Below are 25,296 nucleotides of genomic sequence, written 5' to 3' on the forward strand. Positions count from 1 at the left end.
CTTGGGGCGTGGAACCTATTATTCTATATTCTGCAAAATGCCTTGTATGTTGGAGCTTTGAGGGACAGACAGGGCATTAGAGGGCCATTTCCAGCCATTGCTGTGACTCCATATTTAATAAGACTCCAGTGATGTTATGCCGAATTCCTGAGTAGCTCAGAAATCCGACAGCCTCATTATTCCTGCGATAGTTCCCAGAGCAATATGCAGGATCATCCCTTTGGTTTTTCTCAGCATGGTCTCCCTGATTTCAGTGGTGCCTTCGTTTGTCCCCCTTTCCCTGAGCAGGGGCGGAGCGCTCACGGGGACATGTGGAGTCACACGTCCCTGGGCGCACGCTGGCTGGTCACGTGGGGTGCGGAGAATCGCCCCCCATGCCCCTCCCCCCACCCCCGCCCCACCTGGCTGCTCTGCTGCCAGGTGACCCTCAGCTGCAACCTGGCCCTGCTGAGGAGTGGCCCATGGCAGATTCCAGCTGGCGAAGGTAAGTGAGATGTGGAGGGGGGGCACCCAGAGCTGCCCCGGGCTCCACCCCCCTCCGCGCTTCTCTCCCTGAGAAGTGGGAAATTGAGGCTAGCCTCTATAGAGGAGCAAGACGGCTTTGGAGATTGAGGCCTTCTGTGGCCAGAGGAAGGTGGAAGTTCCTTACAGGTTGAGTAGGCACTGATGGGAGACGGTGATAGTTTCCAAGAAGAAGGAGGAGGAGGAGGAGTTCGGATTTTTATCCCCCCTTTCTCTCCTGCAGGAGACTCAAAGGGGCTTACAATCTCCTTGCCCTTCCCCCCTCACAACAAACACCCTGTGAGGTGGATGGGGCTGAGAGAGCTCCGAAGAACTGTGACTAGCCCAAGGTCACCCAGCTGGCATGTGTGGGAGTGCACAGGCTAATCTGAATTCCCCAGATAAGCCTCCACAGCTCAGGCGGCAGAGCTGGGAATCAAACCCGGTTCCTCCAGATTAGATACACGCGCTCTTTCGTCACGTAAAACGGTGTATCTGAGATGCTGGCATCCCTCCCTCTGCCCCACAGGTGTCAAACTCGCGGCCCTCCAGATGTTATGGACTGCAGTTCCAATCATCCCCAGCATGATATCCCCCTTCCTCTCCTGCAGGAGACTCAAAGGGGCTTACAATCTCCTTGCCCTTCCCCCCTCACAACAAACACCCTGTGCGGTGGGTGGGGCTGAGAGAGCTCCGAGAAGCTGTGACTAGCCCAAGGTCACCCAGCTGGTGTGTGTGGGAGTGTACAGGCTAATCTGAATTCCCCAGAAATGCCTCCACAGCTCAGGTGGCAGAGCTGGGAATCAAACCTGGTTCCTCCAGATTAGATACATGAGCTCTTAACCTCCTACGCCACTGCTGCGTATATGAAGAAGGACCGCGTTCTTCATATGAAGAAGGACCGCATTCTTCATATTCTGGTTTGGCGCATCCCTGGGGCTCTTGGCTGGCCACTGCAGACTGGGGTGGCCGCTGTTTGTGTCCTGCAAAGCTAACATTTCTGCTGTTTGGTATTCAATTCTGTCGCATTCCACTCGGCACCTTTGGAACACGGCATTTTGCAAAAATCACAAGATGTCCTTTCTCTTGTTTGTCTTCGCAGGTCATCTTCAAAGTCAAGTGTGCGGCTGAATTCAACAAATACAAGTAAGAAGGGCAGCCACGGCGGAAGTTTAATCAGTCGGCTGTTTTTAATTGCCGATTAAAATGCTGCCTGTAATTCATTGGCATGGCTACTAGTGACCAAGGATTGGTTTCCACAGGATGGTTTGTTGTGTTTTTTTTTTAATTCCAGTCAATATGTATTGGAAACCATTTGGATTTTAAGGCCTCTATTATTATTTTTTATAAAAGGGAATTTGTGGATTTTGTTGATCCAGAGATATAAGGCACTATTCTTTTCAGTCTGGAAATCTCACAGTTAAGAACCTAAGAAAGAGCCTGCTGGATCAGACCAGAGTCCATCTAGTCCAGCACTCTGCTACTCGCAGTGGCCCACCAGGTGCCTTTGGGAGCTCACATGCAGGAGGTGAAAGCAATGGCCTTCTGCTGCTGCTCCTGCTCCTGAGCACCTGGTCCAGGTCTCTCCTAACCTAGAGAACATAAGAAAGAGCCTGCTGGATCAGACCAGAGTCCATCTAGTCCAGCTCTCTGCTACTCGCAGTGGCCCACCAGGTGCCTTGGGGAGCTCACATGCAGGAGGTGAAAGCAATGGCCTTCTGCTGCTGCTGCTCCCGAGCACCTGGTCTGCTCAGGCATTTGCAATCTCAGATCAAGGAGGATCAAGATTGGTAGCCGTAGACCGACTTCTCCTCCATAAATCTGTCCAAACCCTTTTTAAAGCTATCCAGGATAGTGGCCATCACCACCTCCTGCTGAGGAAGGCAGTTATGGTTATGGTTTTTGATTGATGGATTGATTGATTGATGGATTGATTGATTGATGGATGGATGGATGGATGGATTGATTGATTGATTGATTCATTGATTGATTGATTGATTGAATTTATAGGCCGCCTCATCCCCGAAGGGCTATAGGCTGCTCACAACACGGCTGTTTTCCAAAACAGCAAATTAATACAACATAAAACTTAACCCATTAAAACTCAACAGCAGTTAATAACAATAAATAGATTAAAACAACAAGATTGTGTAGAACACACACGCACAGGCGCCAGATCTGAAGGCCAAGAGGAAGAAAGGGGAGGAGATAGGCAGGGCCCAAGATGGAATTAGGGCCCAACCAAGGTGGTCCAGACAGGCGGCTTTGATTTCAATGGGGGGCGGTGGAACCGCGGCCGGCCCCTCCAAAAGCCCGGTGGAATAGCTCCGTCTTACAGGCCCTGCGGAACTCACCAAGGTCCCGCAGGGCCCAGACAGGTTATAATCGACATGCATATGTGGCCTCTTTGTGACCAGTTTTGAAGTCATGAACAAACAGACTGTCAAAGCTTTTCACAGGCGGAATCAACTAGCTGTTGTGGATTTTCCGGGCTGTGTGGCCGTGGTCAGCTGGTTCCGTGTAAGCCACGCGGGCGTGCTGTGATGCGCCCACCTGGCGCGGAAACTGTCCGTGGCAGCTCGGTTCCTCACAGTGTTTTGGATGTCCCATGCAGTGGCATTTCAAAATCCGAGCAGTGGACACTGCATTAGTGGACAACGCTAGGGGGAAGAAGAAGAGTTTGGATTTATATCCCCCCTTTCTCTCCTGCAGGAGACTCAAAGGGGCTGACAATCTCCTTGCCCTTCCCCCCCCCCCCAAACAAACACCCTGTGAGGTAGGTGGGGCTGAGAGAGCTCCGAGAAGCTGTGACTAGCCCAAGGTCACCCAGCTGGCGTGTGTGGGAGTGCATATTAGCATAGGCTAATCTGAATTCCCCAGAGAAGCCTCCACAGCTCAGGCAGCAGAGCGGGGAATCAAACCCGGTTCCTCCAGATTAGACACACGAGCTCTTAACTTCCTACGCCTCTGCTGCTCCGGATACAGCGCTGGATGATAATTCGAGGGACTCTTGCACTTAGGGACATTTCCATATTAAATGTGAACTTTTCAGAGAGCCGAATCCGTGGTTATATGGGAGTGGATCTCCTAGGAAAGTTTCCAGGGACCCATGGTGGCACCTGATGGGGAAATTAAGATCACAGGGAGAGCCCGTTTTGACTGTCCTGTCAATCAGAGGCGTCCATTTGGTGGGTACACGAGAGAGGGCCTTTTCAGGTGTGGCCCCACGATTTTGGAACAACCTTCCCAGGGAAGTGTTCTTGGCCCCCTCGCTTTCAGTCTTCACGAGGCAGCTGAGAACAGTTTTATCTCGAACTGCATTTGATTACGAGAGTCTTAAACTGTCATTTAAAATCTGTCCAAGCCCTTTTTTAAAGCTATCCAGGTTAGTGGCCATCACCACCTCCTGCTGAGGAGGGCATTTTCTGTATTTTTTTTAATGTTCCTTCTGTCTTTTATAGTAAACTTCTGGAGATTGGTAAGAAAGGAAGGCAGCTAATAAATATTTTAAATATAATAGAAGAAGAAGAAGAGTTTGGATTTATATCCCCCCTTTCTCTCCTGCAGGAGACTCAAAGGGGCTTACAATCTCCTTGCCCTTTCCCCCTCACAACAAACACCCTGTGAGGTAGGTGGGACTGAGAGAGCTCCGAGAAGCTGTGACTAGCCCAAGGTCACGCAACTGGCGTGTGTGGGAGTGCACAGGCTGAATTCCCCAGATAAGCCTCCACAGCTCAAGCGGCAGAGCTGGGAATCAAACCCGGTTCCTCCAGATTAGATACATGAGCTCTTAACCTCCTACACCACTGCTGCTCCTAAATAATAATAATAAATAAATACATTTCCATCCTTAAAATGCTGGGTTTCTCTGCTGCCCCACAGTTTTTCTGTTGCTATTGCCTCCTTGAAGATTTTGGGGGACGGGGGTGTAGGAGAGAGATAAGCGATCTTTTAGCGACAAGATGCTAGCTTGAAGGTTGTTTCAGGGAAAGATAGATATTGATTTCCATCCAATTGATTACTAAAGGTATATGTTTATTTTCAAAAATAATAATAGCACAACCAAGAAAGTAGATGTAATTTGACTTCGTATTAGACAGTTTGGTTAGACATAAAAACTGAACAGTGGGTTCAGAGGTTTATAAACTGCTAGAAATGTTAAAGTATTTAATAAATGTTATCCCCCACTCACAAAGAAATGAGGGCAAAACTGTTTGACTCTCTTCCAACATCAATTTTTCTTGGCCCTGAGGATTGTGCCATGGAAAGACTATTAGAAGATGCCAATCCGAATATAACCAGAGAGGTGGCAAAATTCAGTGCTTATGTGGTTAAAAGGCGTGGACAAGTAGGGCAATAAAAATAGGAACTTTGGATCAATGATTTTATCTTTTATTCAAATTTTATTCCAGTTTTTAACTTGAACTTATATTATGGTTTGGACAAACAGTCTTTGGAAACCGGTTACCTCAATTTTATTTTGTATCTGGTCTGGAAATGTACTATCTGGATTTTATATTTTATATCTGATATTTTCTGGTCTTTGACCGAGATAAAATATTGATTGATAATAAATGTTATATTCTTTTGAAGGAGAAGTCGCTCTTTATATAGACAGATTATAGAATGAATGTATTTAATTGCATCAATTTGTTGTATTAACCTAGATATATACCAGATTGATTACCTTATTATATATTATTTGTTGTTGATGCTATTACTCATGTATGTTATTATTACCAAAATGCAAAAATAAAATCTATTAAAAAAAAAAAGAAATGGAAAGAAACGCTGAAAAGGTTTACCAGTCCCTTCTTTCACTGTGCCTTCTTCGTCTTCAGAACTGCCTTATACACGGGCTCCGTCGTCACCAGCCTCTTCTTCACGTTTGTGAACTTAACGTGTGCGTTATCGGTCCACGAGGACGCTCCGGAGGGCCAGCTGAGATGGGCGGTGTTCACCCAGGCGTTCCTCAACGACGGCCTCTTCATTCTCTGTGCCATTTTGCTGGCCTACTGCATGTGCCGGCTGGCCAAAATGTCCCCAGCAAACGTCTACCTCGAGTCCAAGGTGAGAGGGGGCACAGCTGGCCTGTATTGCGTGCAGCCTCCATGAATTAGGGACCTCCAAAGCATCCTGTCCGTAACAACCTTGCTCAAGTCTTGCAGACGGAGTGCTATGGATTCCTTCCTTTTCTTAGTCTATCACATGTTGGGTCTTCCTCTTGTCTTGTTGGTTTCAACTTCTCCTAGCACAGTGATGGCGACCTATGGCACGGGTGCCAGAGGTGGCACTCAGAGCCCTCTTTGTGGGCACGCGCAAACAGAGTGCCCCCCCCCCCCCCATCTAGACTGGCCTGGGCCGCTAAGCTTGATTATTAGCATTAAACCTAAGACCTAGTTTTGGGGAAGCAGTGTAGGTATCCCTGTTAAGCGCTGTTAAACCGCACTGATTTTCAGGCAAAGAACTAAAGCACAATCCTTTACCTGGGAGTAAGCTCGGTTGCTGGCAACGGGGCTTGCTTCTGAGTAAACCCTCCTAGGGTCGTGATTCACCCGTTGGAAGAATTGCACTGTTGCTTCAAAGCAAAGCCATCGACTACCACCAAGCTTACTCCTGAGTAACGCATGCCTCAGAGCCGTTTTTTTCTAAACGAAAACCTCAGTATTCAGGTTAAATTACCATGTTGGCACTTTGCAATAAATAAGTGGGTTTTGGGTTGCAATTTGGGCACGGTCTTGAAAAGGTTCACCATTGCTGTCCTAGCATTATGGTCTTATCCAGTGACTCTTGTCGTCTTGTTAGGTGACCAAAGTACGACAGCCTCCGTTTGGTCACATTAACTTCTAGGGAGGGATCACACTTGATTTGATCCGTGATCCACTTGTCTTTTTAGTTTCGTTAAAACATGCATGCCCCAGCTTTTCCCACCCTCCGGGATAGCAGCTGGCAGGAGTGGTGTAAACAAACACTACGGCGGTGGACTCTAATCCGGAGAACCGGGTTGATTTCCCTGCTGAGTTGTGGACTCTTAACTGGTGGACTGGATTTATTTCCCCGCTCCTACACGTGAAGCCTGCTGGGTAACCTTGGACTAGTCACAGTTCTCTCTGAACTCTCTCATCGCCACCTACCTCACAAGGTCTCAGTTGTGTGGAAAGGAAGGAGTCTGTCAGCTGCCCTGAGTTTACAGGAGAGAGAAACGGGGTGTAAATCCAAACTCTTTTCCTCCTCCACATGAAGCCTGCTGGGTGACCTTCGGCCAGACACAGTTCTCTCGGAACTCTCTTAGCCCCACCTAACTCGCAAGTCTGTTGTGGGGAGAGGAAGGGAAGAGTGTGTAAGCCGCTTCGAGACTCTTTTCAGTAGAGAAAAGCGGGTGTAAATCCGAACGCAGTGGCGTAGGAGGTTAAGAGCCTGGAGGAACCGGGTTTGATTCCCCGCTCTGCCGCCTGAGCTGTGGAGGCTTATCTGGGGAATTCAGATTAGCCTGTGCACTCCCACACACGCCAGCTGGGTGACCTTGGGCTAGTCACAGTTCTTCGGAGCTCTCTCAGCCCCATCCACCTCACAGGGTGTTTGTTGTGAGGGGGGAAGGGCAAGGAGATTGTCAGCCCCTTTGAGTCTCCTGCAGGAGAAAAAGGGGGGATATAAATCCAAACTCTTCTTCTACTTCCTTCTTAATGCGCCTCTTTCTCTGCTGCGTGTGCTTTCCCCCCTCCAGGGCACCTCCGTCTGCCAAGCTCTCCTTGTTGGTTCTGTGGTCATCCTGTTATGCTCGTCGAGGGCCTTCTATAACTTGGTGGCAGTGGCTGTCTCCCCGGACCACCTGCCCAATCCCTTCAACTATGGCTGGGACAACCTTTTGGATCAGGTAACGAGGACCGCTGACCCAGACCCCCCTGCCCAAAGGCCCCTAAACGAGGTTCAGGAGGTTCTGAGGCTAAGCAGAGCGCCTGTTTCAATACACATGTGAACACATCAGACCATTGGTGCATGCAGGTCAGTACGAGAGCCAGCGTAGTGTAGTGGTTAAGAGCGGGTGGATTCCAATCTGGAGGACTGGCGTTGATTCCCCACTCCTCCACCTGAGGGGCAGAGGCTTATCTGGTGTACCAGGTGTGTTTCCGCACTCCTACACATGAAGCCTGCTGGGTGACCTTGGGCTAGTCACAGTCCTCTCAGAACTCTCTCAGTCCCACCTGCCTCACAAGTTGTCTGTTGTGGGGAGAGGAGGGGAAAGGAGCTTGGAAGCCACCTTGAGTCTCCTTACAGGAGAGAAAGGTGGGGTATAAATCCAAACCCTCTCTCTAAAAGGGTTGAAATGAAAGATGAGCTGCCGGGCCACGCGCCGCCTCTGATCAGTCTTCAAGGGAAATCCCCATGTACAGCGTGTTGTAGTAGTCTATCTCCAAGATTGTGACAGCGTATAACTGAATTGCTTTCTTACCTGCTTGAGTGCGTGACCTTTTGAGTTTAAATGCTTGCTCTTTTTCCGCAGGCTCGAGGGGAGGAAATCAGCACCGAGGAGTACGTGGTCTTTGGGGTGGTTCTTTTCCTCTGGGAACTCGTGCCAACCGTATTCGTGGTCCTGTTCTTCCGAGCGCAGAGGCTGGGGCAGAACTTGGTAAGGTGGAGGTGGGATTTCCTTTGAGTAGTTTACTGTTTGCACACACATAAGTGTGCACAGCAGAGGGAATAAGGGCCAAAACGGTTTAAAACGGCGCATGGGAGACGACGGCCACGAGCCAAGTGAAAAATAGCCAAGTTTGCAGAAAGAGGCTTTCTGCTTGTGGAAGCTGTACTGGAATTAGGGCCGGGATTTTTCTCCTCACCCCCTTCCAAGAGACTATGCGTGATCCCTACGCATGACCCAATTCTGAACATGGTGCCAGAATGCACATCGAAAGATCTACACGGTAAGGACAAGTTCCCAAATGGAAGACGTTCCTACAAATCTGTGGGAAACAGCCTGCAGAAGAAACATGAATGTCGTAGCATTACCTCCAGTGGTGGGATCCAAAAATTTTAGTAACAGGTTCCCATGGTGGTGGGATTCAAACTGTGGCGTAACACCAATGGGGCTGGGCTGGGCACGACGGGGGCGTGGCCGGGCATTCTGGGGGCGGGGCATTCCTGGGCGGGGCTGTGGCAAGGACGCAGCCGCTGCGCCGGTCCTTGGGCAGGAAACGAATGCACGCAGGCGCAGGCTGCCACGCACGCCGGTGCACCTCCTGCTAGACTGCTTCACGTTCTGCTCGCTACTGCTGAGAGGAGGGGCGTAACTGAGGCCAAAATCACGTGGCAAAATCACCCATTAGTCACCCCCTCTCGGCACACACAAATAATTAGTAGCCTACTCTCGGGAACCTGTGAGAACCTGCTGGATCCCACCTCTGATTACCTCATGAGATCTTGGCAGCCATTTTGGCCCACCGAGGTAACTGCAGGCATTGCCACCTACATTGTCTGTGGTTACCTCGGTGATCCAAAATGGCCACTGTATTTTCAGTTTAAACTTCCAAGTGTGTTTGGGGGCAGGAGGGGGTTGGTGAATTGGAAAGATAAGAAGGGAAATGGGTAGGAAAGAAAGAAATGGAGCAAAAAAGGGGTGGGATTGTGGGCTGGGGGCAGAAGGGGTGAACGAAGGCATTGAGGGCAGAAGGGAGGAAGATTGGAATAGGTGAACGCTGTGGGGGCTACAAGGGACAGGGTGTGAGGGAAAGCAAAGGCGGGACAGAGGGAGGAAGATCAGTTGGTGTATTGTGGGGACACACACACACACACGAAATTCCACCCCCAAGAGAATTCTGGCTTAAGGCAAGGAGAGACTCCATTTCAGTTGCCTTTTGGCGTCATTGGACAGTACTTAATGTCTTTGGGAGATTGTCTGCTTCTTTTAAATGACAATACACTCCTAAATTTGTGTATTGTTTAGCTGGCATGTTTTGGGAGTGCACAAGCTAATCTGGTTCACCAGATAAACCTCCACAGCTCTAGTGGCAGAGTGGGGAATCAAACCCGGTTCTCCAGATTAGAGTGCACCTTCTGTTAACCACTACAGCACACTGGCTCCAGTACACCACCGTGACCCAGTAAAATTAATTAAAAAAAATTTTTCAATCAAAACAGCTTGACTGATCATGCACTAGGGTGAGGAAGGAGCTTATAGTATCCTGGAGGAGGAGACGGGAAATACCTATTCCCTGCCCTCCCTCCCACAGAGAACATAAGAACTAGCCTGCTGGATCAGACCAGAGTCCATCTAGCCCAGCACTCTGCTACTTGCAGTGGCCCACCAGGTGCCTTTGGGAGATCACAAGCAGGATGTGAAAGCAATGGCCTGCTGCTGCTGCTGCTGCTGCTGCTGCTGCTCCCGAGCACCTGGTCTGCTAAGGCATTTACAATCTGAGATCAAGGAGGACCAAGATTGGTAGCCAAAGATCGACTTCTCCTCCATAAATCTGTCCAAGCCCCCTTTAAAGCTCTCCAGGTAAGTGGCCATCACCACCTCCTGTGGCAGCAGATTCCAAACACCAATCACACGTTGCGTGAAGAAGTGTTTCCTTTTATTAGTCCTAATTCTTCCCCCCAGCATTTTCAATGGATGCCCCCTGGTTCTAGTATTGTGAGAAAGAGAGAAAAATTTCTCTCTGTCAACATTCTCTACCCCATGCATAATTTTATAGACTTCAATCCTATCCCCCCTCAGACGTCTCCTCTCCAAACTAAAGAGTCCCAAATGCTGCAGCCTCTCCTTATAAGGAAGGCGCTCTAGTCCCTCAATCATCCTCGTTGCCCTTCTCTGCACTTTTTCTAGTGCAGAGCTACAAGATAATTTCGTGATCCTTGTTTAAATGACGCGCTGTCTCTCTCTCTCAACCCACCAAGGCGCCTGCTGGAATGATCAACAGCCACAGCTTCAGTTCCCGGGCATACTTCTTTGACAATCCCCGGCGATACGACAGCGATGACGATTTGCCGAGGCTTGGGACAGGAAGAGAAGGAGGAGGAAGGTGAGACGAGTATGTTCTGAGTATCTTATGAGTATGTGGAGGGGGATATTACAGATACGACTTTTAACCTGTGTGTTTCAATGTATGGTTTCCTAGTAGCGTATAACATTGGTAAACGTAAATTTAGAAGAGGAGACTCGCTGGAAAAGGCAGTCACGCTAGGAAAAGTTGAAAGGGGCAGGAAAAAAGGAAAACCCAACACGAGATGGATAAACGCCATGAAGTTTGCAAGACCTGAGCAGTGCTGTTAACCATTCATTTGTTCATAGGGTCAGCTATACGTCCGAGGCTGCTTGATCACTCTGAACGCCACAAAAATCTAACAGGAGCCGTGCATCCCAGAATTGCATTGGCTTTCCAGAACTGCAACTAGTCAATTGAGTTTATTGTTCTGCAAGACAGTTGGTGTTTATCTTAAGAACATAAGAACGAGCCTGCTGGATCAGACCAGAGTCCATCTAGTCCAGCTCTCTGCTACTCGCAGTGGCCCACCAGGTGCCTTTGGGAGCTCACGTGCAGGATGTGAAAGCAATGGCCTTCTGCTGCTGCTGCTCCTGAGCACCTGGACTGTTAAGGCATTTGCAATCTGAGATCAAGGAGGATCAAGATTGGTAGCCATAGATCGACTTCATAAATCTGCCCAAGCCCCCTTTAAAGCTATCCAGGTGAGTGGCCATCACCACCTCCTGTGGCAGCATATTCCAAACCCCAATCACACGTTGCGTGAAGAAGTGTTTCCTTTTATTAGTCCTAATTCTTCCCCCCAGCATTTTCAATGTATGCCCCCTGGTTCTAGTATTGTGAGAAAGAGAGAAAAATCTTCTACCGGTGATGTGTTTTCTAAAGCTAAATGAATCTTTGGCGTTCTGGCCCGCTTTAATATTTGTTTCTCCTCTCCTTAGCTTACCTACTCCCCAAAACTCTGGCTGGTACGGTTCTCTGACGGAGAGCGATAACGGCGTCGTGGTACCTCCCTTGAGCGCGTCCAGTGTGGACGCCGCTCCTCTTCTCTTTGAGCACGGGGGCGCAGCATCGAAGAACCAGCACAACTTTCACCTGACGCCCCAGAACTGACAGTGGCGCCTCTCTCGGCGGTGACTCCAGCAGGGGCGAAGGAAGACTGACCCTGCTGCGACCCATAAGGTTTGAAATCTGGGACCAGGACTCGAAGACTCCGAGCCAGCTGCCGCCAGAAGGTGCCCGCAGCAACGGAAACGAACACTGGCGCACAAGTCTGTAGATCTGTGTGTCGGGGTGGACCGAGCAGGAAGCCGGCTTGGCGACTGAGCTGCCTCCTGGATGGATGTTTTGCACTTTTTAAACGGAGCCTTTGCGAGGCACAAAAGCTTTTCCTCCAGTCCTTTTCTGAGAGGGGACGACTGTTCAGCGGTACGCTCTTGTTTGCACATCCGTGGCTGGGAAAGGCAATTTTTGTCTTCCTCGGGGGGACGGGATCACCTCTGCGTATTTACTGGTGAAACTTTTTTTCTCGGATTGGCCAGGGGCGGCTCTCTCTCTCTGCTTTTGGTTTGTACTTTTAAATTGGGGGGGGGGGGGTACCACCAAGAATGCTAATATTTTGGGTGCCATATTCTCACCAGGGGGATTTCACTTGCCGTTACAACATCCTAACAGTTGTGCTATCCTGGGACCGTGGGGGTGGGGAAAGACACGCCCTAATTTTGCGCGACTGAATAGCAGGTCTCTTCCTAGCACCTGGCTTTCTGATTTACTAACAACGGGTAACCTGCAATCCCGTAGTATTTTTCAGTGGATCTATGGCCGCTTGTTATTTCCGCGAGTCTGGAATGAAGTGGATCGGTTCAGTGGCCGCGAAAGCTCGCCTTCTTCCGGAGCTGGGAAAACATCTAGTTCAGGAGTGAAAGTTCATAACGCCACTTCCTTATGCAGACACGTAGCTGCGATGGAGGAGGGGGGGAGGCAGGGTCACGGGGGGGGGGATGACAAATTGCCCCCGCATCCCCCCCCCGCCCCTTACTGAAAAACTCCAGGCTGAAAAAGCGTCCAGTTCAGGCTGAGAAAGCCACTGTCCTTATGAGAGGCTGGCTGTCAGGGTGGGGGGTGAGATCAAAAGGGGGAACAGCAGAGGGGATACCCAATGAGGGAATACCCCGCCTCTTGCCACTCAGGGAGTAGCCTGGAATATCTACAGTACAACCATTACTGATCACAGGGACCTCAGAAAAGCACAGTTAGGAAAGTGGACAGCTGGGGACGGATCCTGCCGGACAAATGATCGCGCCTAGAATAGAAGGGCGTTCATCCCCTGCCTGTAGGTCCCGGAACCCAGAACAAGCTTCCTATGAACCCGAGCCCCCCGCTCCCCTCCCCCCCGGGATGGCATTTTCTGGATCGACTCGCACAGAACACGCCAACCTGGCCGTGAATCGCCCGCCGCTCCCGGGTGCGGTTGCCTGTTTCGTGTTGTTAAGCCCGGGGAGGGTCCGAACCGTGTTCCGCTCTTCAGCAAACTTGCAGGCCAGAACGCAGCTGTTGAGCCAACTGACATGAGCGCGCATTTGGAACTCAGAGCACTCTTGCCCGTGCGTGCATTTTTAAGCATCTGGAAGCTACTCAGTAAACGGGGGAGCGGCTCCCGTTTTACCCCGTCCTCAAATCGAACCAAGGGTATATACCCGTGGTGGCGAACCTTTGGCACTCCAGATGTTATGGACTACAATTCCCATCAGCCCCTGCCAGCATGGCCAATTGGCAGGGGCTGACGGTAGAGGTGCTCAATCCATCTGGATTGCCAAACCACTCCACAGAAGTATACTCGGAAACACCTGTTATTAAGGATTTTCATGTGTTTTGACTTCCAGACGGGAGGTCATGTTTCTTCCAAATGTGATGACCCGGGGGGGGGGGGGCGGTAAGGGTTTAGGGGCAGATCACTCTTCTCTTTGTAGTGTTGTGTATGGATGATTTCGGGGCAGGAATTACGTGTGTGTATCAGGAAGCAGCTGTTGAGTTGTCAGCTGCTGAAATATTTGGCTCACTGGATGTTGCTGGGTATCTTTCCTTCCGCCCCCAGCATTGGGAACCCCCCCCTCCCGAACATGTACCTCTTTGGCCACATAGGTAGGGAGTTCCTGCAATCTAGTGGTTTTCGACTGGGGGGGTGCTGATCTCGGGGTCCATGGGAAGTATTTCTTTTCTGGGGGACTCTCACTTGTTCGTCGTTTACAGGGTCCCGTCCTGTCCACATTCTAGTCCCCACTGGTTTAGAAGAGATTTCCCTCCTCCGGATGTAGTCCGTTTTCCTTCCTCAAAATAGGCCGCTATGGAGGCAAACGCTGACTTTTTAGCTGAGTCGTTTCCTTTTTCAGCTTCTCCGTGGGCATCTGGCCAATTCTGCACGGTTTTTCCCCCCAGCCCTCGGGGGCCTCTCTTCATGCCTCCCGAGCCCTCGGAAGCCCACAGCCAAAGCGGGGAACCAGCCGGGCGGAGATGGCAGGGAAGCTACCCCCGCGCGTATTAACTTATGGATCTGTTTACAGTGAATATTCAAGCTGCTGAGGTGTGTATTGGGGCTTCTGTGTGAACGCCCGCCGGTCTCACCCACCTGTGTGCAAATTGGGACGTTTGCAAGTTTCTTGGCCTTTGTGTGAATACAGATTGTCGCCATATCTGGGAATGCGTGCTGTAAAGAGCGTTGCCTTTTCCAAACGGGGCTGGGTGGTGAGATTGATCAAACGAATTGTACCCCCTTTTTGCCTTGATCGCTCCTGGATTCCTGCCAAACTGGCAGCTGAACTGTTGTTAACCGCCCGGCGTCACCAGTGACCCGTAAGGCACCAAAGACGAGCTCAGCTTATTTCCTTTTCTGTTGTCTAGTTTTTTTCTTGCTTACCAATATTCCACAAGGCACTTTAAGCACTTTAAGTTTTGTTTCTGAGGAGGGGAAAGGGGTGTGAAAAGCGCTGCAGGCTCCTGGGTCCCGTTCCTGCACTGACCTGCACGGACACAAAAGTTCTTACAAGCTGCTCCGGACAGCAGCATGGAGTCGCCAAAGCAGGCCGAATAGCGGCTGAGCTTCGCCAGCTCTTTGACAGCCACTGGATTCTGGACCGCTGGCTGGCCGGAAGGCAGCTGGCCCACGTTTTACTGAAAACTGGTATCTGACCGACCAACTTTTATATGCATCAATTGCCTTTGTTGGGGGGGGGGGATACAGTCATCTTTGCTCGGCATAGCTTAGGCCAGCCCCGCCCGCTGTGTGGCCCAGTGGTGTGCTGGCCGCAAAGGGAACTGCAGCTAACGAATGTACCGAGTTGTCATTCTTCACCAAACTTGTAACGAAATACTTTAAAAGCTTTGAAATAAAAAGGTTTGGTTTTTTTTTCCTCGCAAGATGTTTTTGAAAGGGGCACCCTCGTATCTCTTAGCAAGGCCACCAGCCAGAGCTTTGTGTGAGTCAGCATCACCCATTCCAACCCCTGGTTTTCCATAATTGAAGAAAAAAATGGCCTCTATTGGACTGTCAGTGGATCCACTTGCCTTTGTCCTATTCAGAAGCTTATAGGAAATTAAATGGTCAACTATTGGATAGAGTTCTCTACCTAATCACACGGCAAGCGTGCTCCCCTGTATTTTTTCTCTCCCATTTGAGCGGGCCACTTGGCACACCACCTGTATTAGCAATAAGCCCGGTCAAAGGAGAGCCATGATGCTCGCCAAGTTTAATGTTATGCCTTCTGCCTTGTTACATAGCGAAGATTTAATAAGCAGAAAAGGCTAAGGTGTGCCGTGTGATGGCTCAGTTGAATCTCTGGCCCACCAATTACTGCACTGTGTCAGATTCACGGAAATCAGATCCAAGTATGTGACTCTTACTCCTTTACATTTTACCCCATCTCGATTTAATTAGATTACGCTACTTGTTGGACCCAACCCTGATCCTTCTCTCTGTATGATAGTGGCAGACTTTCTCGCAAGAGTACCACGCCAGTAGATTTCCTTCGACCTGTATTGTATATGCTTTTTAATCTGTTTTTTATTACTGTTGTACTGTTGTCTATGCCAATAAAGGCTTGCTTCTAAGTGTGAGTCAGCATACAGTGGTGGCGAACCTTTGGCACTCCAGATGTTATGGACTACAATTCCCATCAGCCCCTGCCAGCATGGCCAATTGGCAGGGGCTGATGGGAATTGTAGTCCATAACATCTGGAGTGCCAAAGGTTCGCCACCACGGGCATAGTGTAGTGGTTAAAGCAATGGACCCTAAAGAACCGGGTGTGATTCTCCACTCCTCCACACGAGCAGCGGACTTTAATCTGGAGGACTGCCTTGATTCCAGTGAGCAGTTGACTCTAAGCCGGTAAACCAGGTTTCCTCCACATGAAGCCTGCTGTGTGATCTTCGGCCAGTTGTCACTTTCTCAGCCCCAACTACCTCACAAGGCGTCTGTTGTGGGGCCAGGAAGGGAAGAAGTTTGTAGGCCGCCAGTTGAGAAAAGTGAGGTATAGATCCAAACTCCTCCTCTTCTTCTGTGTGAAGTGTTGTCAAGTCAGAGTTGACTTACAACCCCTGTAGGGTTTTCAGGGTGGCGAATAGCTGCAGGGCCCTCGGGGGCCTCTTCCAACTCTACGATCCTATGAGACAATGTGCTAATTCCAAAGTGCATCACTTGTCTATTCAGCCACGCTTCTTGTTCACAACCACATTTAACGAAGTCCCGCCAGAATTTTTTTCTATCAGAACAGTGCCAGACCAACAATTCAATGGTCTGAACCAAACAGCTGACTAGCCCTCGGCCTGCTCTTGACCGGACTTTTCCTGGCTGGAGATCTTTGCAAATGGGGTTCACTGGGATGGAACCTGGGCCCTTTTAGGTGCATCCTTTCCGGTAAACAGCCAATTGGGGGTGCTGTGTGGTTTCCGGGCTGTCTGGCCGTGTTCTAGCAGCATTCTCTCCTGACGTTTCGCCTGCATCTGTGGCTGGCATCTTCAGAGGATCTGATGGTAGGAATGGAAAGCAAGTGGAGTATATGTACTGTGAGGTCAAGGTGAGGCCCTCTGAATAGAGTAGCCTGGCATGTAGTCACAAAGAGTCTGTAGCCTGGGGTAACAATGAAGATAGCAAGGTCAATAGGTGAATGCATCTGAATAGAAGTATCTGAGATGGCGAGGTAATGCGAGTGGACAATATCGTGAAATAGGCGGCTATGAGACCGGGATACTTTTATTCACGATGATGCATTCACCTGTTAACTTTGCTATCTTCGATGACCGCGAACTTTCTTTGTGACTCTGAACTACTCTCGAAGGGCCTCTGCTTAACCTCACCTTTATACTCCACTTGCTTTCATTCCTACTATCGAATCTGGAGCTCACCAACCACAATTACAGCATTCGGCTGATGTCTTCTTCAGCTAATTCGACCATGAAACCCAGTCGACAAAACAGCCAATTATCTCCCCACCCCCAGATTATAGAGCAGTGATGGTGAACCCTTTTGAGACCGGGTGCCCAAACTGCAACCCAAAACCCACTTATCGCAAAGTGCCAACATGGCAATTTAACCTGGATGCTGAGGTTTTTGTTTAGAAAAACCGGTTGGCTCCGAGGGAGTAAGCTTAGTGGTAGTCGGTGGCTTTGCTTTGAAGCAACCGTGCAACACTTCAAATGGATGAATCACGACCCTAGGACGGTTTAGAAGCAAGCCCCATTGCCAGCAACTGAGCTTACTCCCATGTAAAGGATCACGCTTTAGTTCTTCCCATGAAAATCAGTGGGGTTTAACAGCACTTAACAGGAGCAGCAGTGGCGTAGGAGGTTAAGAGCTCGTGTGTCTAATCTGGAGGAACCGGGTTTGGTTCCCAGCTTTGCCGCCTGAGCTGTGGAGGCTTATCTGGGGAATTCAGATTAGCCTGTGCACTCCCACACACGCCAGTTGGGTGACCTTGGGCTAGTCATAGCTTCTCGGAGCTCTCTCAGCCCCACCTACCTCACAGGGTGTTTGTTGTGAGGGGGGAAGGGCAAGGAGATAGTAAGCCCCTTTGAGTCTCATACAAGAGAGAAAGGGGGGATATAAATCCAAACTCTTCTTCTTCTTCTTACCTACATGTCGTGCCCAGCGGCCCAAGCCACCCTAGATGTGTGTGTGGAGCAGTTTCTTACACTGTCGTGTAACATTCAACTGTTTGGTGCCGGAAGAGCGTCCCTCTCCGTGATGGGGAAGGAAGGAAGGCCAAGCAAGAATCTCTCAGTGAGTTGTCAGGATTTTACTTGGGCAGACGAGAAGTAAGGCACGGCAAATGTATTTTTGGAAAGATCAAGTTTAAATTAAGATCAGTATCTCGACAGTAGCCTTTTCCTTGTAAGACAATCCAGTGTGTTTCATAGGCATGTGCATGAACTTAAAAAACAAACAAAACAATTCGGAATTCAATTGGCTGTTGTGAGTTTTCCAGATTATGTGGCCGTGGTCTGGTAGCTTTTGCTCCTAATGTTTCACCTGCTCTATAGCTGGCATTTCCAGAGATGTGGTGAGGTATGTTTCTCTCCGGGGCACTACCAGGCCCTGGCCACACAGCCAATGGTGGGATCCAAAAATTTTAGTAACAGGTTCCCATGGTGGTGGGATTCAAACTGTGGCGTAGCGCCAATGGGGCTGGGCGGGGCATGATGGGGGCATGGCCAGGCATTCCGGGGGCGGGGCATTCCCTGAAGTGAGGAGCTGTGGCAAGTGATGCAGCAGCTGCACCAGAATCCTTGGTAGGGAAGCGAATGCCGCGCGAAGCTTGACAGACTGCCACCTGCGCGGTGCACCTCCTGCTAGACTGCTTCAAGTTCTGCGCGCTACTGCTGAGAGGAGGGGCGTCACTAAGGCAAAAATCACATGGCAAAATCACCCATTAGTAACCCCCTCTCAGCACACACAAATAATTAGTAACCTACTCTCGGGAACCTGTGAGAACCTGCTGGATCCCACCTCTGCACACAGCCCAGGAAACTCAAAACAGCCAGTTGATTCCAGCTATGAAAGCCTTTGACCATACAATTAGGAACCCCGTTCTCAGAGCCCTGCACTTTCAAAAGACGCCTCTGCACACTTTCCAAGCTGGCACACGGCATGGCGGCAGCAGTACAAACTTTCACAGGGTTGAAAAATGGACAGGAGGAGAAGCGACGGCCACCTGCCTCGAAAAGCATTGTGGGTAATGTTCAAATTGGTTAAGGCATAGGTGTCAAACTCACGGCCCTCCAGATGGTATGGACTACAGTTCCCATCGTCCCCTGCCAACATCATGCTGGCAGGGGATGATGAGGAACCTTGGTAGGCCATAAGGTGTTTAGGGCCACGAAGCCTGACACCTAAGTGGAGCATGGCAGTGCAGACGGAAGTCACAATTCCGCTTAAGGCAGATTCGGAACTCAAAGGGGCTGGCGGAACAAATGGGGGGGCTCACGGGGCAACAGCTGCCTTCAAAGTCTGCCTCTACGCCTCTGGGTCAGCCAAGCAAAGTAGGTGTTCCCTTTCTGGGCCTACGCTGCTACCACCGACCAGGCTAGAGTCTGTGTCAGATAAGCCCAGGGTGGGATGCCAGACGGCTCTTGGGCTGCAGGAGTTTCTCCCGGTCCTTCGGCATCGCGACCTTCATTGGGCTGCCGGTGGTGACTGCCCCAGAAAAAAACCATGCATTCCGCCCCTTGCTTCTGTCAATAGAGCATTAGGAAAGGAGCTGATAATATTAGGAAAGGAGTTGGTAATAAAACTGCAAGGATTGTCATGCCCTTAAATAAAGCCGTGGTGACCGCACTTAGAGTACTGTGTTCAGTTCTGGTCGCCACATCTCAAAAAAAGGATATCGAAGAGATGAGAAAAGTTAAAGAGAAGGACTAGCGAGGGATGATTGAAGGATTAGAGCACCTTCCTTATGAGGAGAGGGGCTGCAGCCGCTTTAGGACTCTTTAGTTTGGAGAGGAGACGCCTGAGTGGGGATATGGATTAGAAGTCTATAAAAAAATTATGCATAGGGTGAAAATGTTGGCAGAGAGAAATTTTCTCTTTCTCTCCTGCAATACTAGAACCAGGGGGCATTCATTGAAAATGCTGGGGGGAAGAATTAGGACTAATAAAAGGAAACACTTCTTCACGCAACGTGTGATTGGGGTTTGGAACATGCTGCCACAGGAGGTGGTGATGGCCACTCACCTGGATAGCTTTAAAAGGGGCTTGGACAGAGTTAAGGAGGAGAAGTCGGTCTATGGCTACCAATCTTGATCCTCTTTGATCTGAGATTGCAAATGCCTTAGCAGACTAGGTGCTCAGGAGCAGCAGCAGCAGAAGGCCATTGCTTTCACATCCTGCACGTGAGCTCCCAAAGGCACCTGGTGGGCCACTGCGAGTAGCAGAGTGCTGGACTAGATGGACTCTGGTCTGATCCAGCAGGCTAGTTCTTATGTTCTTATGAGCAGTAACAGGAGAAAGGTGCCAAATGTTAGGAGCCGAACCAAACCTCCCTTTTGCAGCCGCCGCCTTTAAATCAAAGCTGCGCCCACATTTTAAACGGGTTCACAGTTTCCGGGCTTCTTTTACCCTCGAAGGCACGCCTACATTGTATTTCCCAGTAACGGACGAAAAGAAAAGCAATTGGTCTTTGACGAAAAGGAAAAAGAAGCGAACTGAAGTCCGCTCAGGACACCCCAAAGCCTCGTAGGACGGAGAGTGGTCTCCAAAGGGGTGGCCCCCTCCTTTCCAGGGCGCCTGTCTGTCACTGGCATTCTTGCTTGAATCCTGCAAGGCCCTTCTGCAGTTCAACAAAGGCCTTGAGTGGCCCCCCTCAAATAGTCCTGCTTTCTGATGACGCTGGGTGTTGCAGTCCCCTGGGTCTTGGTGGCTTGCAGAAGCACGAATGGCTCTGAGCGTCCTGCCTTAGGAAATGAGGCCCCTGGTCCTCTTCAGAAGCGGCCTCACTGCAGAGTCTGTAGGAGGTTCCTGAAGGTTTCTAGCTCTTTAACGCTGGTTGAAATCCTGCAGTGGAAAAGGACAAAAATGGTGAAGAAAACGTGGTGAGAGATAATGGCAAACCACCTTGGGGGACATCTCTTGCTGTGGAAACCCCCTGGGGTAAGCAAGTAAGTTTGCTACAGTCATTGAACAGCAATCGTACAAAAATGAAACGGCAAATTTGCAAAATAGAAAATACATAATTAGATTCAAATCAATACTAAATCAGAATAACCACTGATAGGTTGAAACCCTGGCTCCCCAACTCTTGCACTGCACCAGATTTGATAACATCAGATCTAAATATAGAAGAAGAAGAGGAGGAGGGGGAGGAGGAGGAGGAGTTTGGATTTATATCCCCCCTTTCTCTCCTGCAGGAGACTCAAAGGGGCTGACAATCTCCTTGCCCTTCCCCCCTCTGGCAGACCATTGACCCTGTGAGGTAGGTGGGGAGCTTTCGAGAGAGTCTCGAAGCTGTGACTCAGCCTCCAAGGGTCACCGAAAGCGCTGGCGTGTGTGGGAGTGCACAGAGCTAATCTGAATCCCCCAGATAAGCCTCCACAGCTCAGGCGGCAGAGCGGGGAATCAAACCCGGTTCCTCCAGATTAGATACACGAGCTCTTAACCTCCTACGCCACTGCTGCTCCTTACTTTTACCAACTTACATATACCAACTTACATTTTTTCTTCCAATCTGGGCTGCCTGATCTGACTAGGTTATCTCTATTGTCAAACAACTCGGATCCCTGTCTTTGTGAAGAGATCGCCAATTTCATTGTGGAGATAGTTGAGATTTCCAATTTCATTGCGGAGAGAGTTGAGAGTTCCCAGTAGAACGTATTTGTTGTGCTCCCCGTGGGGCCTTTTATCTATCATGCATTCATGCAATTGTTCCCGATTTATGTAACTCTTTCTGACTATGCCAATAAAGGCTTATGTATGAAAAAATAACCCCTAATATAAAATTTAAGATTCTCTTACAAATGCATATTGGCCATATTTAGAGTTATCCTCCAATCAGATCCAGTTGTTAAAATAGAAATAATGGTTTTTCTGTCTCTACCCGTGTATTTACAGAATAGAGGGTCAGTCAAGATGTTCCTTGGTCATCTTATTACAGTCAAATATTATTATTATTTTATTATTATTTTATTAAACTTATAGGCCGCCTATCCCCGAAGGGCTCAAATATAAGTTGTTCCAAAGTTTCATAAGAGCCGTCGTGGCATGTATATAAGCAAACCTCCACAGCTCAGGCGGCAGAGCTGGGAATCAAACCCGGTTCCTCCAGATTAGATACACGAGCTCTTAACCTCCTACGCCACTGCTGCTCTTCCTTCTTCTTCTCTTGACAGCCATAGTGTACCACAGTTCACCTCCAGAGTGTGTTGTGCAAGATACAGAAGAGGACATACAGAAAGGAAGGCAAACGAAAGCCAACATGTGGGCCTAAACCACAGATTTGCCTCCGATATGCCAAAACCGGTGTCTGCAGTTTTGACTTTCAATTTCAGGTTTAATCAGAGGCCTGAATTGAAGTCTGAATTGAGTCTAAAAGTAGCAGGGTGTGTGGGTGGGTGTGTGGGTGTTATCTGAAAAGGCATCTGACCGCAGGGACTTTCCAAAGAGAAAAAGCTATATATTGTCGAAGGTTTTCACGGCCGGAATCACTGGAGTGCTGTGTGGTTTCCAGGCTGCATGGCGGTGTTCTAGCAGCATTCTCTCCTGACGTTTCGCCTGCATCTGTGGCTGGCATCTTCAGAGGATCTGATAGTAGGAATGGAAATTCCATTCCTACTATCAGATCCTCTGAAGATGCCAGGCACAGATGCAGGCGAAACGTCAGGAGAGGATGCTGCTAGAACACCGCCATGCAGCCCGGAAACCACACAGCACCCCAGAAAAAGCTACAGCTCACCTTCCGAAAGCATTGAAGAGGGCCACGATTTCCTGCCTCGTCAGATGAAAAGTGGGCGAAGGGCCTCTTTCCGGCATGTCCTGGATTTGCCTTTCAGAAAACAGAATCTTCAGGGCGGTTCCCAGGCCCTGAGTCTGCAGGCAACAGAAACAGAATGCAGTTGTAAGTCTGCAGACAGCGGGGTTCCTCCCTGTGTGTAAACAGAGAATCCCACCATGCAGAAAAGAGCCCACGCATAATGGGCCATAGTTAAAATCATCTGGGGCGTTGTGCCCATTAATCCTGTTCACCAGGAAGTTATTGGGAGAAAGGCCCACCAAAATGCCTGAGAATTTGGAAAAGTGACTGCACGGTATGACAGTCGGGGTTGTGCAGTAGACCCTCCTTGTGGATTAACCCCCCACCCCACCCCCATAGTAAATAGGATCTCTGTGGGCAGGTATGCATGCATGAAGTTTGAAGTTTCCATTTGGGGGTCAAACCAGGCCCCGTCTCCAACAGAGAAGCCAATCCAAGCCTTTTTCGTAACAGGTTAAACTCTCTTTTGTATCAACCACGTAAGGGTTAAGGGCAGTGGTGGGATCCAAATATTTTAGTAACAGGTTCCCATGGTGTTGGGATTCAAACAGTGACGTAGTGCCAATGGGGCTGGGCGGGGCATGACGGGGGCGTGGCCGGGCATTCCGGGGGCGGGGCATTAATAAGTTCTCTGTTACTGTAAAAAACTCTTACTGTTAAAAAAAGTTCCTAATTTCCAGCTGGTATCTTTCTGTCCATCATTTAAACTCATGATAGCAAGTCCTATCATCTACTGCCAACAGAAACAACTACTTCTCCTCCAATTGACTGCCTGTCAAATACTTAATACTTTCAAATACTTAATTTTGTTTCTAGAAATCAAAAGAAGGAGACTTTCCTTCTTAAACAAGGAACTTTACCCAGGTGATTTCTAAAAAAACAAAACATGTTTTAAAACAGCCCAACAGGGAGAATTATCCCGCTTTTCTACCTTAGCTAATCCAGCCACGCATAGGAAACAACAGGACTCTTCTGATGATTTTTTTGGACCCTAATGGGATTTCTAATGGAAAAGCAGACCCAATTAGTAACCCCCTCGCACACACAAATAATTAGTAACCCCCTCTCGGGAACTGGTGAGAACCTGCTGGATCCCAACTCTGGTTAAGGGTCTTTAAAAACGCGCTGATGTGCAGCCGGATCACCAAGAGAGAAGAGAAAAAGACAAAAGGGTTTGCTTACTTGCAGCTTCCCCCACATCCGACACTTTATGCATCCCACGCAGTCCATAATCCTTGAAATGTTCCTAAAGTGCAGCCTAAACTCCTCCTAATGGGAAAAATGACAGACAAATAAAAGGTCGTTGGAAAGAGGTTTGGTGCTTCTCTTTTACCTCCTGAAACCCGACTAATACGCTGGTGAGAAACAGTGTGAGGTTTAAGCAGCTCCATGGGGTCGTTTGCCCCGTGGCTTCAACGCTGTTAGAACTGAGCTGCTCAGATACCTGCATTTCTCTCAAATTACTCTCATCTCTTCCACAGGTTTTTCTCCCTTTCCAGGTTTTATGCTTTATTATTGCTCCACTTTGTCCCTCCCTTCTGTACCACACAGAAATTTCTGGGCCCCTTCGTCTTTAAAGTTTCTACTTTCTGAGACAAGTTTCCAGACCTCGAGCTGCCCTGCACCGCATTTTCTTCTCTAGGGCCTATATCCGTGGTGGCGAACCTATGGCACGTGTGCCAGAGGTGGCACTCAGAGCCCTCTCTGTGGGCACACGCCATTGCAGGATTCGTCATGTAGGGAAAGCCGGAAAATCACACACACACCCCCCCCACACACACATATCCAAAGTGGTGGGATCCAAAATTTTAGTAACAGGTTCCCTGTAGCCCCCCCCCCCCCCCCCCCCACCCTTGGCAAAGGGACAGAGGCGCATCTGGGCAAACCTAATTGAGACTGGTAGAGATAAAAAGGTGCGAAGGCTGAGAATCAATGAATTGCAGTGCCTCGGGAAGGGATTAACTCCCAGGTCGGTGGGAGTTTACATTATTAGTCGCGAATTGCTATATGGAACCTTCGTGTTCAAGGCAGGATGAGTCTCTCGGGAGGCGAGGGCATGGAGACGGAAAAGCAAACCCAATTGAGTAAGTAACCCTCTTAGCTTTTCAAATCATTAGTAACCCACTTCCCTCGAGGGAACTGGTGAGAACCTGCTGGATCCCACCTCTGCACACATATACACCTAAGCTTCGGCCTTTAGTTTCACTGAGTAGAAAACCCTCCTAGGGTTGTGGGATTCACCCATTCGGGCACGCTGTTGCACGGTTGTTTCGGCCGTAAGCTTACTCCACACAATTGCTTGGCAGCGCTCCCGGGCCAACCCGCTTTTTTTCTAAACCCGTAAAACCTCAGTATTCTGGTTAAATTGCCACGTTAGCGCTTCTATGGCACCCTGGCAAATAAGTGGGTTTTGGGTTGCGAATTTGGGCTCTGAGATACCGAAAAGGTTTGCCATCACTGCCCTACATGAGGTTTCAAGCCCAGCGAAACCAACCATTATCCTTTCATAAGAACATAAGAACATAAGAACATAAGAACATAAGAACAAGCCAGCTGGATCAGTGACCCCAGGAGTCCATCTGAGTCCGAAGCTCCTCTGCTTCTCTGCAGTGGCCCACCTCACAGGTGCCCTTTGGGAGTTCTACATGTAGGGATGTGAAAGCAATGGCCTTCTACGGCTGTTGACCCCGAGCACCCTGGACTGTTAAGGCATTTGCAATCTCAGATCAAAAGAGGATCAAGATTGGTAGCCATAAATTGACTTCTCCTCCATAAATCTGTCCAAGCCCCTTTTAAAGCTATCCAG

The 25,296-nt window shown here is 49.4% G+C and overlaps 2 protein-coding genes across 2 annotated transcripts in view; one reads left to right on the forward strand and one right to left on the reverse strand.

Moving 5' to 3' along the window:
- Positions 1-461: 461 nt before the first annotated feature.
- On the forward strand, positions 462-13,188 carry GPR137C (G protein-coupled receptor 137C). Its single transcript, XM_048484682.1, has 7 exons — positions 462-484; positions 1,576-1,647; positions 5,343-5,571; positions 7,226-7,375; positions 8,003-8,128; positions 10,393-10,517; positions 11,420-13,188. Exons 1-7 carry the CDS (start codon positions 462-464, stop codon positions 11,589-11,591), a joined length of 897 nt encoding a protein of 298 aa, XP_048340639.1. The 3' UTR covers positions 11,592-13,188.
- A 6,664-nt stretch (positions 13,189-19,852) lies between these two features.
- The window catches only part of ERO1A (endoplasmic reticulum oxidoreductase 1 alpha), a 39,047-nt gene continuing 33,603 nt past the window's right edge, over positions 19,853-25,296 (reverse strand). The window contains exons 11-13 of the mRNA XM_048484683.1: positions 23,673-23,759; positions 22,413-22,546; positions 19,853-20,518 (exon numbers count right to left, since the gene is read on the reverse strand). Of these exons, the coding sequence (XP_048340640.1) occupies positions 20,458-20,518; positions 22,413-22,546; positions 23,673-23,759 (282 nt within the window). The 3' untranslated portion in view covers positions 19,853-20,457. The remainder of the gene's footprint in view (positions 20,519-22,412; positions 22,547-23,672; positions 23,760-25,296) is intronic.

Source organism: Sphaerodactylus townsendi, linkage group LG02 (assembly GCF_021028975.2).
Source record: "Sphaerodactylus townsendi isolate TG3544 linkage group LG02, MPM_Stown_v2.3, whole genome shotgun sequence".
Taxonomy (NCBI): Eukaryota; Metazoa; Chordata; class Lepidosauria; order Squamata; family Sphaerodactylidae; genus Sphaerodactylus; species Sphaerodactylus townsendi.